This window comes from Tribolium madens, unplaced genomic scaffold, assembly GCF_015345945.1.
Source record: "Tribolium madens isolate multiple individuals breed KSU strain unplaced genomic scaffold, Tmad_KSU_1.1 Scaffold_3;HRSCAF=73;Tcas5.2_LG2, whole genome shotgun sequence".
In the NCBI taxonomy this organism is placed as follows: Eukaryota; Metazoa; Arthropoda; class Insecta; order Coleoptera; family Tenebrionidae; genus Tribolium; species Tribolium madens.
Window position 1 is genome coordinate 4,088,773 of NW_025401006.1, and position 13,233 is coordinate 4,102,005.

General features: G+C 34.4%; 1 protein-coding gene across 9 annotated transcripts; it reads left to right on the plus strand.

Moving 5' to 3' along the window:
- The first annotated feature begins 476 nt into the window (after positions 1 to 476).
- On the plus strand, positions 477 to 12,689 carry LOC123007486. 9 transcript variants are annotated; one of them, XM_044402815.1, is made up of 13 exons: positions 477 to 994; positions 1,416 to 1,541; positions 5,832 to 6,245; positions 6,294 to 6,643; positions 6,693 to 7,565; positions 7,617 to 7,739; positions 10,911 to 11,175; positions 11,254 to 11,280; positions 11,345 to 11,647; positions 11,698 to 11,768; positions 11,829 to 11,844; positions 12,085 to 12,093; positions 12,200 to 12,343. In XM_044402815.1, the coding sequence occupies exons 2-13, from the start codon at positions 1,446 to 1,448 to the stop codon at positions 12,206 to 12,208; spliced, it is 2,556 nt and encodes an 851-aa protein (XP_044258750.1). In that variant the 5' UTR covers positions 477 to 994; positions 1,416 to 1,445; the 3' UTR covers positions 12,209 to 12,343. The 9 variants fall into 9 exon arrangements, 8 of the variants coding, with proteins under 8 accessions (XP_044258750.1, XP_044258743.1, XP_044258745.1 ...); XR_006412868.1 differs by having other exon boundaries at positions 11,829 to 12,093; positions 12,200 to 12,340; XM_044402808.1 differs by lacking the exons at positions 11,829 to 11,844; positions 12,085 to 12,093 and having other exon boundaries at positions 477 to 727; positions 801 to 994; positions 12,200 to 12,689.
- The last annotated feature ends 544 nt before the right edge of the window (positions 12,690 to 13,233 follow it).

Below are 13,233 nucleotides of genomic sequence, written 5' to 3' on the forward strand. Positions count from 1 at the left end.
TTGTAGTAATCGAAAATTTGGTAATTGAAAAAACATCGATATTACATCGATTTCTGACATTTAAGTCTATCGATGCAAAAACATCGATGATGGAAAGTTAAATATCGATGTTCGTTTAACATCGATAGTTATCGCCCATCACTACTTGATGCACATTAATATGAAATTTATGAATGACTGTTGAAAAAAACACTTTTTTTTCAGCGGTTTGTGATACTTAATTGTTGGTGGGTTAATATATCATGAATGAGTAGGTATAATATGTTCCAGCGTAATCTTCATTTTAAAAACTGATGCGAAATTTCCAAATTTGAAGTTTTGAATAGTACTGTCAGACAAAAATTGAATTCAGTATTGCCAACAGACTTCACTTGTATTTCTGCCCGGCTGTATATCGACAAGTTGTATAGGGTGTTGCCTATGTGAGGCATGCGCCCCAGATTGCGTATTCTCGATGTTACTGAATGGGATGGGAATGGGAAGTTAGGTTGGGAATTATGTTCAATGCACTTGTAATAAAACGTTTTTGCCATTTAAGTGCAGTCGGTGGAATGTGTGCGGTTACGGAGGTGTAACACCTGTGTTACAACACTTGACGCTTATCTCATTCACCTCAAAACACTGTGTACACAAAGATTAAAGTGCTCAAATTGAATTAAAAACATTTCGTCGCGGTTTTCGGAGTATGTGAATATGTTTTTTCGGAGTTGCTTTCGTTTTCAGGAAGGTAAAAATTTTTCGTCTAGTTTTTAATGATTATTTAGAAATTACTCATTGGTATCTTCGGCATGTCTGCGTAGGCGTGATTGACCTTTACAAAATTTGGAATCTGAAAAATGTGATTGAACTAAGTTACGACCTGACCTTCAGGCGTCAAGGAGATTTCAGATTTTTACTATGCGCATACATTATCCTTAAAGGACGATTAATCAAAGAGTAATTTTCCAGCATCTTCGAACGTCAAACAAATTTTACTGGAACGATTTTTTTTATTGTAAGTACAGTTTCAATCGCTTCGGTGATGGGAAAAATCGGCTTTGTAGACCAGTTTGAAACTTTCATTACTACTTTTGATAATGCATTACATTTACTTTCTTTTCTAAGAAATGATAAGAATCTTAAAAAAGTGGTCTAAACTTTTAACTGCATTTAATTGATGCCATTAACATAGGCAATGGCAGAATCATAAAAATGAGAATGAAAAAGAAAGTGCGATAAAAATAACAAGTCCGTCTCAACTGTTATGCTTGGTCAAGGTTCTAATTGTCTTTTATTCCTAATTACTTAATTTCTGCACACTTTATACTCTTTATAGCTAATAAGATTCATAATTTACACACTCTAGTCTGTAAAATATCTCATTACGCAACTACTCTTTCTCACTTATCTTTTTCCTCTCACGATATTTTTGCCAGGTTTCGAGAAAACTCTTCGTTTGAACTCTCATGGGGCAATGCATGTCGCGTAAGGCCGCAGGTGCCTTCGCCGCTTCTGCAGCCGCATCCCACAAGCCCACCAAAATGCAGAAGCATAATATTCAGGTAAGAAATAAACCGCTTCTGAGCATTAGAAAAATAACATTGAAATGTTTAATTGTTTTAATGACGTTGACGGCGCATGCCGTCGCGACGCCGCATTGGCCTTCCGCCGCCGATCAATTCTTTGACGCGAATCAAAGATGAATCACTTCTGCATTGTGTTCGGTGTTTAAATGCGAAAAATGTCAAATTTGTCGAATCTTTTGATGGACGAATGTCCGCCTGATCTGCAGGTGAGTCTTTGCGCGAAACTCGGGGTCAGATGCCCTAATGAGATGTAACTGTGTACAGTTACAAGACATTCAGCGCATATTCTTCGAATGTTCCGTTGAAAACAGCCAATCACTGATATTTATTGTCTTGTAGGTTACAGAACCGAGTCACGATTTTATGTAAAATGTACGGCGAAAGGAGAAACATACAAATATTTTGACTCATTAAATGAATCGCATCAGTTATTTTTTAAAGGTATTATTATTTGCGACAGGACGGTAATTTATGCGGGCGAAAAAACTTGTATCAATTGAGGTGAAAGCGGAAGTGGAACATTTTTCAAACCTTAGCGTTTTTGCATATTGTAATTAAATTAATTTCGCACAGGAAATTATTGGAATGCAAAACGGTGTGTAGAGATGAATAGAGCGTCAGGTGGACGATTGGCTCATGGGAACACATGTCGGATTTGTCGCAATTAAAATTCAAGACTCGTTTCTACATTCACTTATCCAAACATAATGACTTTTTCGTGGCCATTGGACCTTACTTTATCCTAATATCCATGGCTAGTAAAGAGGATTTTCTCTCCTCAAAGAGCAAGAAACTGACTTAATTTTACCACTAGTAGAGACTAATAATAATTACACTTCATTGTAGTATTGTAAAGCATCTCTTGTGTTTGGCTGTAATTGTGTCTTGCGTAAGAGTTTGTTGACTTTCCAGTTTCCAGTATCAAAAAATTGTTATTTTAGCTCAATCTGATAAAGCAACGCAAAACCGGTAAATGATATCTCAAAATCGGTTTACTTTCATTACACGTGTCCCCGGAAGCTATGAACTATTTGTTTACTTATTCACGTGAAAAGTGGTAAATTTCTTGCAAATAATCCTAGAGGAATTCACGACAACACTCTCTAATTTCTAATCATGTGAATTAAATTAGAACAGTCAACCGTTTGAAGCTTTTTTTCTCCGTAAACACGTAGGAGTGTAGCAATTAAATTTGAAAAAAAGTCATACAGCTATGTATAACTGATAAAGTTCTCCTTCAACTTTGAATCCTTATTACTTTAATTATCCCACGCTACTGCAATTCATTAATCTAATTATTTGCGGTAAGAAAATTAACAAACAATACCTCCTGCTGTGTGAATTCTCGCTGATTGATGACAGCAGATTTTATCGTCACCTTTCACCTCCCCACCTGGTGCATTCTCAACCATAAAAATACACAGGAGCTATTCTTGAAGAGCGGTTTACAGTTTCCTGTTTATAGTCCAATTAAGAACTCACAAACAAGTCAAAAATCAAATACAAACTTAAACCAAGTAGGTACACGCCATAAACACAAAAAAAATTATGGATGTTTTTCGAGCGGAAAAAAATTAAAGCAAGTATTTATTTCTGAAGAAAAATAAACATTTCTTATGCTACATTGTATCAAAATCTGACAAAACTAAGAATTTTGTCATTTAAATATCAGCAATGTCATTAACTTGACAAATACTAAGAACTGAATATGAGTGTTTTCTTGGGTCTATAACAAAAAGATAAAAAGGAAAAATTTTGAAATGAGTGTTGCAACAAATGAAAAACTATGAATTATGTATTTATTTTTGTACAAAAATAAACATTTCTTATGCTAGTATTGCGGACAAAATACTTTGGTCATCATTTTTCTGTCACTTCAAAAAAACATATTAACGTCAAGACAACATTGATAACAATTACAAATCATTGACTTTTCTCTTGGCAAAAATATGGCACCTTTCATCGTTCATTGCAATGCCTTGAGGAAACTCTTCCAATTTTTCCTTCCTGGAAATTTTCATTCAGTGATCCATTTTTCGGTATTTAACATTTTGTAATGAGGAGTGTGTCAGTGACAGTCAATGGTAATGGTTGATAGTAGTAAAAAATAAGGTTAACCATTCTAATGCTTGCTTTATAAATTTATGTCACTCAAGTGACATTGACGATGACGACCAAAGTAATTTGTCCGCGATAGTACAATTTCGAAACAATAATGCCAATAATGCATGCACGTGTTTCAATAAATTATTTTGATTTATTGTCATTTTTTCTTTAACTGTCAGGATATAAATTACAAAAACCAAAAGTGAGGTTAATTGTACATAAGGTCTGTTTTACATTTTTACGTCAATCGAATGACAAATTGTCCAAAATTCCGTGACCGCAAATGTATCAAATCTACAAATTTTGTCATTTAAATATAAATAATGTCACCAACTTATCAAAAATTAAGAACTGAAATTTTGAAATATGTGTTTTAGTGGCTATTTAAACACTCAGTGATTTTTTTATGAGATTAGTCTCTACAACAAATAAAAAGAAAAAAAAATAAATGTTTATTTTATTAATAAACGATAGAAACTTTGCAACAAATGAAAAACTCAAAATAAATACAAAATTATATGATTTTTTTTAGTTTTGATATTAATAATGCGTATTTATTTTTTGGCGTCTCTACAACAAATAAAAAGGAAAAACATTGAAATGAGTGTTTTATTAATAAACGATAGAAACTTTGCAACAACTGAAAAACTAAAAATAAATACAAAATTATATGAGATTTTTTTTAGTTTTGATTACGGATACCTAAAGACTAGGATACGACACGATGTAAAATAAAAAGTCCCCGTTCTCTGGCTGTATTAACATAACGGTGAGCCAAAACGCAAATAAAAAAATATAGACCCCTAGAGCATTAAATTCTCAATAATAAGAGGTAAAGGTAATGCAAAAATTTTATTGAAAACTTTTTATTGAAAAATTATTTTTTTTAAACATTTAACAATTTGCGCCCCGTCTCAAAATTTTGAAAATGCTGCGAATACGGTTAAAGATACAAGAGAAATATAAAGTTGAATAAAATTTTCCAGAAAAAAGTCCGCTATTGATACTCGTACCTCTATTTTCAATGGTTTAAGTCCTAAAGACGTTCAAAGACACTCAAGTGATGAATATCATTTTTACCGATGGTCAAGAGACGGAAAATTAATTTAAACCTAAACGGTTGTATATAGAGATATGATCTCGGAGATTTTTTTGTAGGAAATTTAATGCTCTACAACTTTGTTTCCTACATTTTTTTTTTATATCTTTAACCATATTCGCAACGTTTTCATAAATACCGAAAAAAAAAAAAATAAACAATTATCAGTTTGCGTTCCTCCCAATATTTTTGAGAACGCTACGAATATGGTTAAAGGTACAAAAAAGTGTAAGAAACAAAATTGTAGAGAATAAAATTTGCTACAAAAAAGTCCATATTTCTATTTTAGGTTTAAATTGCATTAAAGTGGTCCTCTGGCACTGAATCACCAGTAAAATGAAACTTGAGCGAATTTGAACGTTTTTGAAGCCTAAACCATTAAAGATAGAGAGGTATGGTCTTTTTACAAGAAAATTTTATTCTCTACAACTTTCTTTCTTACATTTTTCTTGTATCTTCAACCGTATTCGCAGCATTTTGAAAAACATGAAACGAAACACAGATTTTAAATTTTAAATATTTTTTTTTTATATTTCTCGTGAAAAATTTAGTCGTTCGTTTTTCACAGCTTATTAAGAATGTAAAGCCCGACATTTTTGCATTTTTTTTCCAAGCAATTAGTAGACTGGTTGAATTTAAACTAATTTAAAACAATTTGAAACTGAGACGGTAAAACGCTTTAAGCACCCTCATTTTTACTTCGCCGTACTACTTTTTTTGGGTCTAAAAAATCGAGCATTTTGTACCTATCTCGTTTCGTCTCCTTCAGTATGTAGTTCTCCGTAGTTTTGATATTAATAATGCGTGTTTATTTTTTGTATCTCGTTTCGTCTCCTTTAGTATGTAGTTCCCCGTAGTTTTGATATTAATAATGCGTGTTTATTTTTTGGCGTCATAGATGGCGGTGACAATGAGTGTGAGTCTTTACAAAAATTTGAAATTATTAATAATAAACGGTAGAAACAGAAGAATGAAAAACTTACAATTAAATGCTAATTTTTAAAATTTGATGTTAATAGAAGCGTTACCAACTTTGCAAAAATTGTCCATATGTATTTTAGAGTCCCGGCGACGACGAGAGAGAGCTGCCCCGCAAGCCCCCCCACTGCACGAAAGGCGTCGCGACGTCTTTCGGCTTCAAGCGTCGTCCAACAACCGCTCCTTCCATCGCATCCAACTCGAATGCAGCTCGGCGTCTTGCCAACATTGATTACATCGACAGAAACGGCAACGGTGACACTGAACCACTTACAACAAACATAGCACCAACAGCTCGTTCCACTCCCCGATTAATGCCCCCGAAAAAAGAGGGCATTGCTACCAAAGTCAATCGGTTTGGTTTTCGTCAACCTCAAGTCAACCGATTACATAAAGTAGCTGATTTGAATAATCCACCATTGGATAATGTTGCCAAAAAAGTCACTCAAAAAGTTGACAGCAATAAGAACAAAATGATAAAAAGTGGCATGCCACAGGTGAGTTTTTTGGTGAATTTTTCTCGAGTGTTGATAAAATTGTTCAAGGCGGAACGGTTTATGTTACAATCGACACAGTTGCCACGACCGGAACCAATCAGAGTGATTGAAACGAAAGCAGCCAAGACTTTAGCCAATAACAGCCGGAAAATAGCCTACAACGAGGATAATTCCTCGGCGGAAGATTCAGGAGTTGGGAGTCAAATCAGTAATGAAATCCCCGGTTTGGAACGCTTGAACCATTCACCGACTTACGGCCGTAGATTTATAAAATCTAGGAATTTGGAAGTTGTCAAAACCGGAAATACTTTCGACGTCCGGGATTTGGACGACTCTGAAAGTTGTGTGCCTTTGCCGCAACTTCCGAGTGCGTTCACCAATCCGGAAACTCTCAGAGGGTAATTACGATTTTTTAGTTATTATCATCAAAGTAATAATGTGTTTCAGAGTGTACAATTCTGGATTTGTGAGAGAAAAGGCAAAAGAGTACGAGCGCCACCTCGACTCCGACAATCGACGAAAAATCTCCGTCACTTCTTCTGAAGGTTTCAGTGATTACGATGAAGAAAAAACCTCGCGCGATAAATACAAAAACGAGAAGTTTTTCATCAAGTCCGGTTCATTTTTCAAGCCAAGATCGGACGATTCGAGCCCTCCAAGTTCCGACGAGCACGATTGGGCCCACGGGGGCGAAGCAATGGCTGACGAAGTCAGTTTTTCGATAAGTTCAAGTGATGAAAGTAAAGAGAAGGAGCAAGCACCGGTCACAACACCCACAAATGTCACCTTCAGGAACGTCCTCTTAACAATCGAGGACCCGAAATTCGCTGCTGTTGCAAGCAATGCGAGTCTCCTCCTCGACGATGAAACCTCCCCCGTCGACAGTTTACTGAGTTGTTCCGAATCGGAGGAAATCCTCAAACGGAAAATAAACAGGAGTTCCTCCAACTCAAAGGATATTAACGAGAAATTGACTCCGCCGAGTCCTGGAACTCCAACTAACGCATCAAACTCGTTATCACTATCAGACGGAAAGGACGACTTCCTGATTGATGATGAGATAGCAGACCAGCCGGCACTCCTCTTCGACGATACTCTCGTCGGGAATAACTCGGAAAGTACCACAATTGTTGACTCGACTCCCAAACCGAAACGGAGGAGTTTCCTCGAAAACAGCCCTCTGACACTGAGGAAGAAAAAGGCTTATCATAGCCGAACCGGGTCTTTAGACACCCTATCGCCATGTGAGAGTATAGCAAGCGATGATTTGATGATGGATTATGACTACAGTCAAAGCAGCGGAATGGAGGATTGTGACAGGTATTTCACAACGATTTCTGGGGAATTTTTGTGACTTGTGCTTTTTTTCAGGAATGATAGCCACAATCATGGCTTTTCGTCATTGGACGAAACTGTGATACGCAAAACGGAAAATGAGGAAGGGGGATTGAGGGACTGGGCGAGCTTATTAGGGGGGCACAAGAGTATAAAAAGGTAAGTAACACTTTAATTATTCAGTTTTGTATTGATTGGTTTAAAAATAAAAATCACTCGTTGAATATTTATAATTAATAATTATGAAGAAAAAAATGAACACTCAGTCTGTAGCCAAACCCAAAAGCAATTTATTATAATACTAACATTATATAGCAAGTAAAAATGATACAAAAAGTAATTACAATAAATGTATTATACACCGATTGACGAATTATTCATTCTGTAATGATAAAAATATATGATTGCACTTAACATCGGTCATTTTACCATGAGTTTATTTAGGATTTAGTGGTTATATGTTTTGTAGTAATTCCAATGAGTAAAATTGCAATGAAATAATAAATAATAGTTCCCGTTTTAAATCATTTATAGTAAATGTAAATTTATGATACTTAATTTTCATTGTAACAAATGAATCACAAAATCAAATTGTAAAAGTTGTTATTGTCGTATCTATACAAGAAATTACTGCCTATAATTTAAGGACATTTGCTACTAGAAAACAAAAGATTTTGTCAAAAATTCAAGTTAAATCACCTGCCAGCTTGTATGAATAACTCAATTGATATTGACAGAATACGTTAACCGTTAACAACAACGGGCAACCAACCAAAATTACTTCTAAAAATTTTAGTTACAAGCAACATGAAGATCGTAATTTTTCTAAAAGTTTAAATTCTAGGTGCTAATTTCTTCTTGACTAATTTTGTATGTTTGTTTCTAAAGACAACAACATTTTGGCTTTGAAATTTTAATTGGCTTACTTATTTGAACATATTAAGATTTATTGTTTCCTATCGCTATTAAATTTTGGTTCAGTAATTAGAGGAAACTAATCCTTTCCTAAAACTTCAGATCATTGAACTCGTGAACCTTATTTGATTACACTAATAAGCTTATTATTATTCGTCTATTGATTAAATATTCACCTATCTGTTTTAGCGGAAAATTTGGTAATTAAATAGTTCCATGTTCGTACGTGTCAATAACTTTGGGTACTAAAATATTTATACAAAGTGAACAAAAAACATGGAACCAAGCAGGTTTTTTTTTAAATAATCATTAATTGTCTTTAGAAAATAATAATTATTAAAAATTGAAGTGCTATAAAAAATATGTTTTTGAGTTGAGCAATTTTTCTTCAAAATGACAGTTTCTATGAGAATTTTCAAATTGGATTTTCCCGCTCAAGGTCATTTTTTTTTTAATTTAGTTATGTCAATCGTCTGGAAATAAAATTGAGCAGTATATAAGTTACTGAAGAATTGATTTGGTAACATTATAGCTACCAAATCTGTGTGTCAAATCGGAAAGTTATTAAAATAATTTTATATTAAAAATTTAATAATATATAATTTAAAATATTTTACCCCTGAACTTTCCACTCAAAAGATGTCAAACTGACAACAAGAATGAAATATAACGGTTTGAAAATTACTAGCTACATTATGACTGCCTAATGACATTCAGTCTTGCAACATTTCTTAAATCTGGTTGGGAAAATACAACTTGAATGCATTTTAGTTCCTTAGATCTCAATTTTTGTAAAAAAAAATTATAGTGGGTTTTCATGCATTTCAACAATATTAAAATTTTTGCAAAACTCAAAAACGTTCTAGTACTTTATCTTTTTTTTTTCAATACATAAATAGTTTAAACAAGAATTAGTGTGTTACAATTTAATTTCTTTTTTTTCAAATCATTTGTCGTTTTGTAATAATTGTTTTGATACACTTGCTAGCGCGCGAAATTTAAAATATTGAATCACTTATTTCATAATTCAGAAACCATGAAGTTAGGATTGGATGATTCACTTTTCGAATCGTTTATTAACTTGTTATCTAAGAAAATTTAATTGAAACAAACAATAAGGTATCGTTGATTTCAGTAAAATTACTGTAATTTTTAATACAATTCATCATAGAATTAACTAATTAAAAATCAAAGCAAAACTATAGTTATTCTGATCGGTGAATTTGCAATTATGCTCTAATTGTTCCACACCTTTCAATAGTTATCAGTTTTTATCAAGTGAATATATTTTGAGCACCGTTGCCACATTTTTCAAATTCAGGTAAAACAATAACTCACCCACCACTACCTACTCAGTTAAAATACCATAAGAACAATCGTTCCGCGTTCTAACTTTGCATCATTTTCCGTTCGAATGCTGGCAACACAGCAGGAGTTGTACCTGCTGGTGAACCAGTTATTGTACCACGTTCGCGCTGAACCCAACAAACTTTTACAAAATTATTTCGCATATTATCTTATCACGAAGTGTGTGATTATGAGTTACCCACGTTTCAGTCCGAAATTAGTAGTGAACTCGTGATGAACAAAGGACAAAAAGACAAAGGGAACCGACTGAGAAGTGCCAGCGCAGGCACTCAACCCAAAACGCCCGGGATGATTTACCAAAATGGGTATCTATCATTTTATCAACCGTTGATCATGTGATTTTTTATTTCATTTTTTTATTTTTATTTCAATTTGTAAAAATTGAAATTGAGGCTCTAGGCTAAAGGTGACTAATAAATAGGCAAACAATATTTTATTCTTGTGTTTCAAAACTCCCACTGCAGTCCGAATTGGGCGATTTAGGCCACCGAAACAAATATGAGAACTGTGCATTGTGGAGAAATTTAATTATTTAATTTGGGTGCAATCCCACACGAATGATATTAAAAATCTCATTGAAATTAAGTGCCGCAAGACAATTTAATTTTCTCTTATGTGTAGAAAAAATGCTTTTACGGCCTTAGTAACTGCGCATCGTTAATTTTATCGAGCAAAATTTGGTCGAGTTTGCGCGTTTTAAATGCAACAAATGAGCTTACGGGAGCGTCAAATCTTTATCTTAACAAGTGCAAAAAAACTTAAATATGAAACCAGAGACCTAGTTAAAGTTTTCGGACCGAAAAAAGTGCCTTAACTAGTTTAAAATGAGCCTATTTTTGCTAAAATGAAGAATGTTAAGACAAATCGAACCACGGAACTGAGATGCAGGAGAAAAATTGACGAGGAGAGTGTGTGTTCGCCAATAAGTTCGCCGAAATTAGGCCGAAGGTATTTTTCGAAGTGGTTTTGTCATTCAAAAAGGATTTTTTGCTCTAATAAGCAAATTTGTCGCATCTAATCGAACTAGAGCATAATGTTCTGTTGCAGCAATGCGAGTAAAACTCGCCTGTTGTGGTCTCGAACCGGAACGCCGAATTCAATTCCTGATTCACCGAAATCTGTAGATAGTAGATCGACAGCCAGGTCGCGCCATTCCGTCACCAGTAGTCCTCTTCGACTCTCCCGAATCCCGTTATCTGGATACGATTCGGATGATTCAATCAGATTAGATCGAGCGAATCACTCCGCAATGAAACAGGACATTATGAGCATCAAAACCATGCTTTTGAAACTACGACGTGTCCTAAACGAGGTATAGTTTCAGTTTTTTCACTTTTTGTTTCATTTGTGCCGTCTCCATTTTTTTTTGCATGTTTCATTATCATCACAGCAGCCAGACGAAGATATTTTGTTGAGGGTAAGTCGCGTTTTGTCCCGAAAAAACACCTCGCCAGTGGTTGCATCCGAATTTTTTGTTCCAGTCTGAAACTCACATTCCATTTGATGGTCAGTTAAGTCTGACGAATGGTCTCTTCAATGGCCTATGCTCCTCATCAGACGACGCACAAAATGATGAAACCGCCGAGAATAGGTTCGAATTGGCGGAATTGCGAAGACAGGTGTTGTTTTTACAAGGCCAGTTGGAGGATAAGGAGAAGACAGTTCAAGAATTACAAGAACAAATGCTTAAACTTGCAACTGAAAATTATACGTCAAACTCGGCTCCTGCCTCGACTGTTGCCGTTGAAAGTTCAATGTGCAATGCTGCCACGCAAACAGAACGGGTATTTGATAAAAAAGGAATCTGTAATTGGGGTAATTTTATTTGTTTTAGATTCGTCCAATTTCAGCTGGTCCATCGTTGCTTAACGGTTCTTCCGAAGGAAGTATCGGATCTCTAGTCAGGTAAGAAATCACTTTTGGTGCGAAAAACCCTAACAGTTTTTTTTGTGCTGCTGGATACAGCTTTAGGATTGGGAAGGTAGTGTTAGCTGATTTGTTATTTGGTGTGATTGTCTTGTGTGCTGTTAATTTATTGTGCCTTTTAAACATTTTATATTCTTGTTCCTCGTGTTACTTGAATCAGTTCATTGAAGAGTCTTAATATTTTTTATAAAAGTATAGTTTCGGCTTGAAGCGTTATTTTTCTAATAATATATTATTAAATGTCCATATCCAAAACTAGTAATAGCGAATTTGAATGTTTCACGCTGCCTTGTAGCAATTTCGGGTAAGATTAATGCGTCAAAAATCACAACACGTACAAACACAGGTGGTGTTGCACCATCTGTCACTACTACCAACTTTATTGCACTAAAAATTGGCGTTTTTTGCAGTGCGAATGAATCTCCCCAAAGATCTCGGCCCCATCAATCTTCAAAAAAAACTACGAAATTGTGGCGGCAACCTGGAGAGCCCCCTTCACCCCAACGTTACTCATCAATCCCTCGTCGTGCAAATAGTCGGACTAGAACGCCTTCGATACCATCGTGATATTGATTTTAATTAATAACGTTATGTATTTTTTTTAATTATTTTTGTAAAGAATGGCAAAAGACTAACTTTGACTGTGATTTTGTTACGTTAAGGAATAGTGGCTTTATTTTTTCAACGTATTTTTTGTTGAAGGTGTCAGTCTTTAAACTTGACCTAATAACAACATGTAACTGGTAGAAAAGTCATACTAATCTCTACAACAATAAAACTTAAATTCAACTTTCGGAAAAATAGGTGATTCTTGTTTTTATTTATTGTTACTCAAATAAGTATATACAATAAAATAGAAAAATGTATTATTTATGTAAGAATAAAATCAAATCAAATTGCTGGGTTATTTATTTACTATTAAAAATTGCGTACTACTAAATGTCTATTAAGCATTCGAAAATACACAACCTGAACTCACTGTGTATAGCCCTCATTTCAACACAGTTCTAACTAAACCACCAAATAAGTAATAATTTATTTATCCGGACAATTATTACAATTCAAGTAACTCGTACGAAAGCTTGGCTAAGAGTGACTCGTTATCGGAATAATTTCTTCAAAAACGGCACAAAAACCATTTCGTAAGACAAAATTCAATTAAAATTGCGGGGTTATTTAATTACCTGACCTAAACAAACAGCGAGAATGCAGCTTTGAAAAATTGATATTTGAGCCCGTAAAATTCTACGATTTCCTGCAGTGCAGTTTTAGTTTGTTTTTAAACAAATGATGTTACAGTCGCAATAAAAGTAGCTCCGGCGAGTTTATTTTAAAATTTGTGTGCGACGTTTGCATGCAAAAGCAGGGAAAGTGGTCCCGGTTTAAAGTAATTAAAGTTTGGTGGTGCATATTTGATAAGGATGAAATTAGAAATTTATGATAT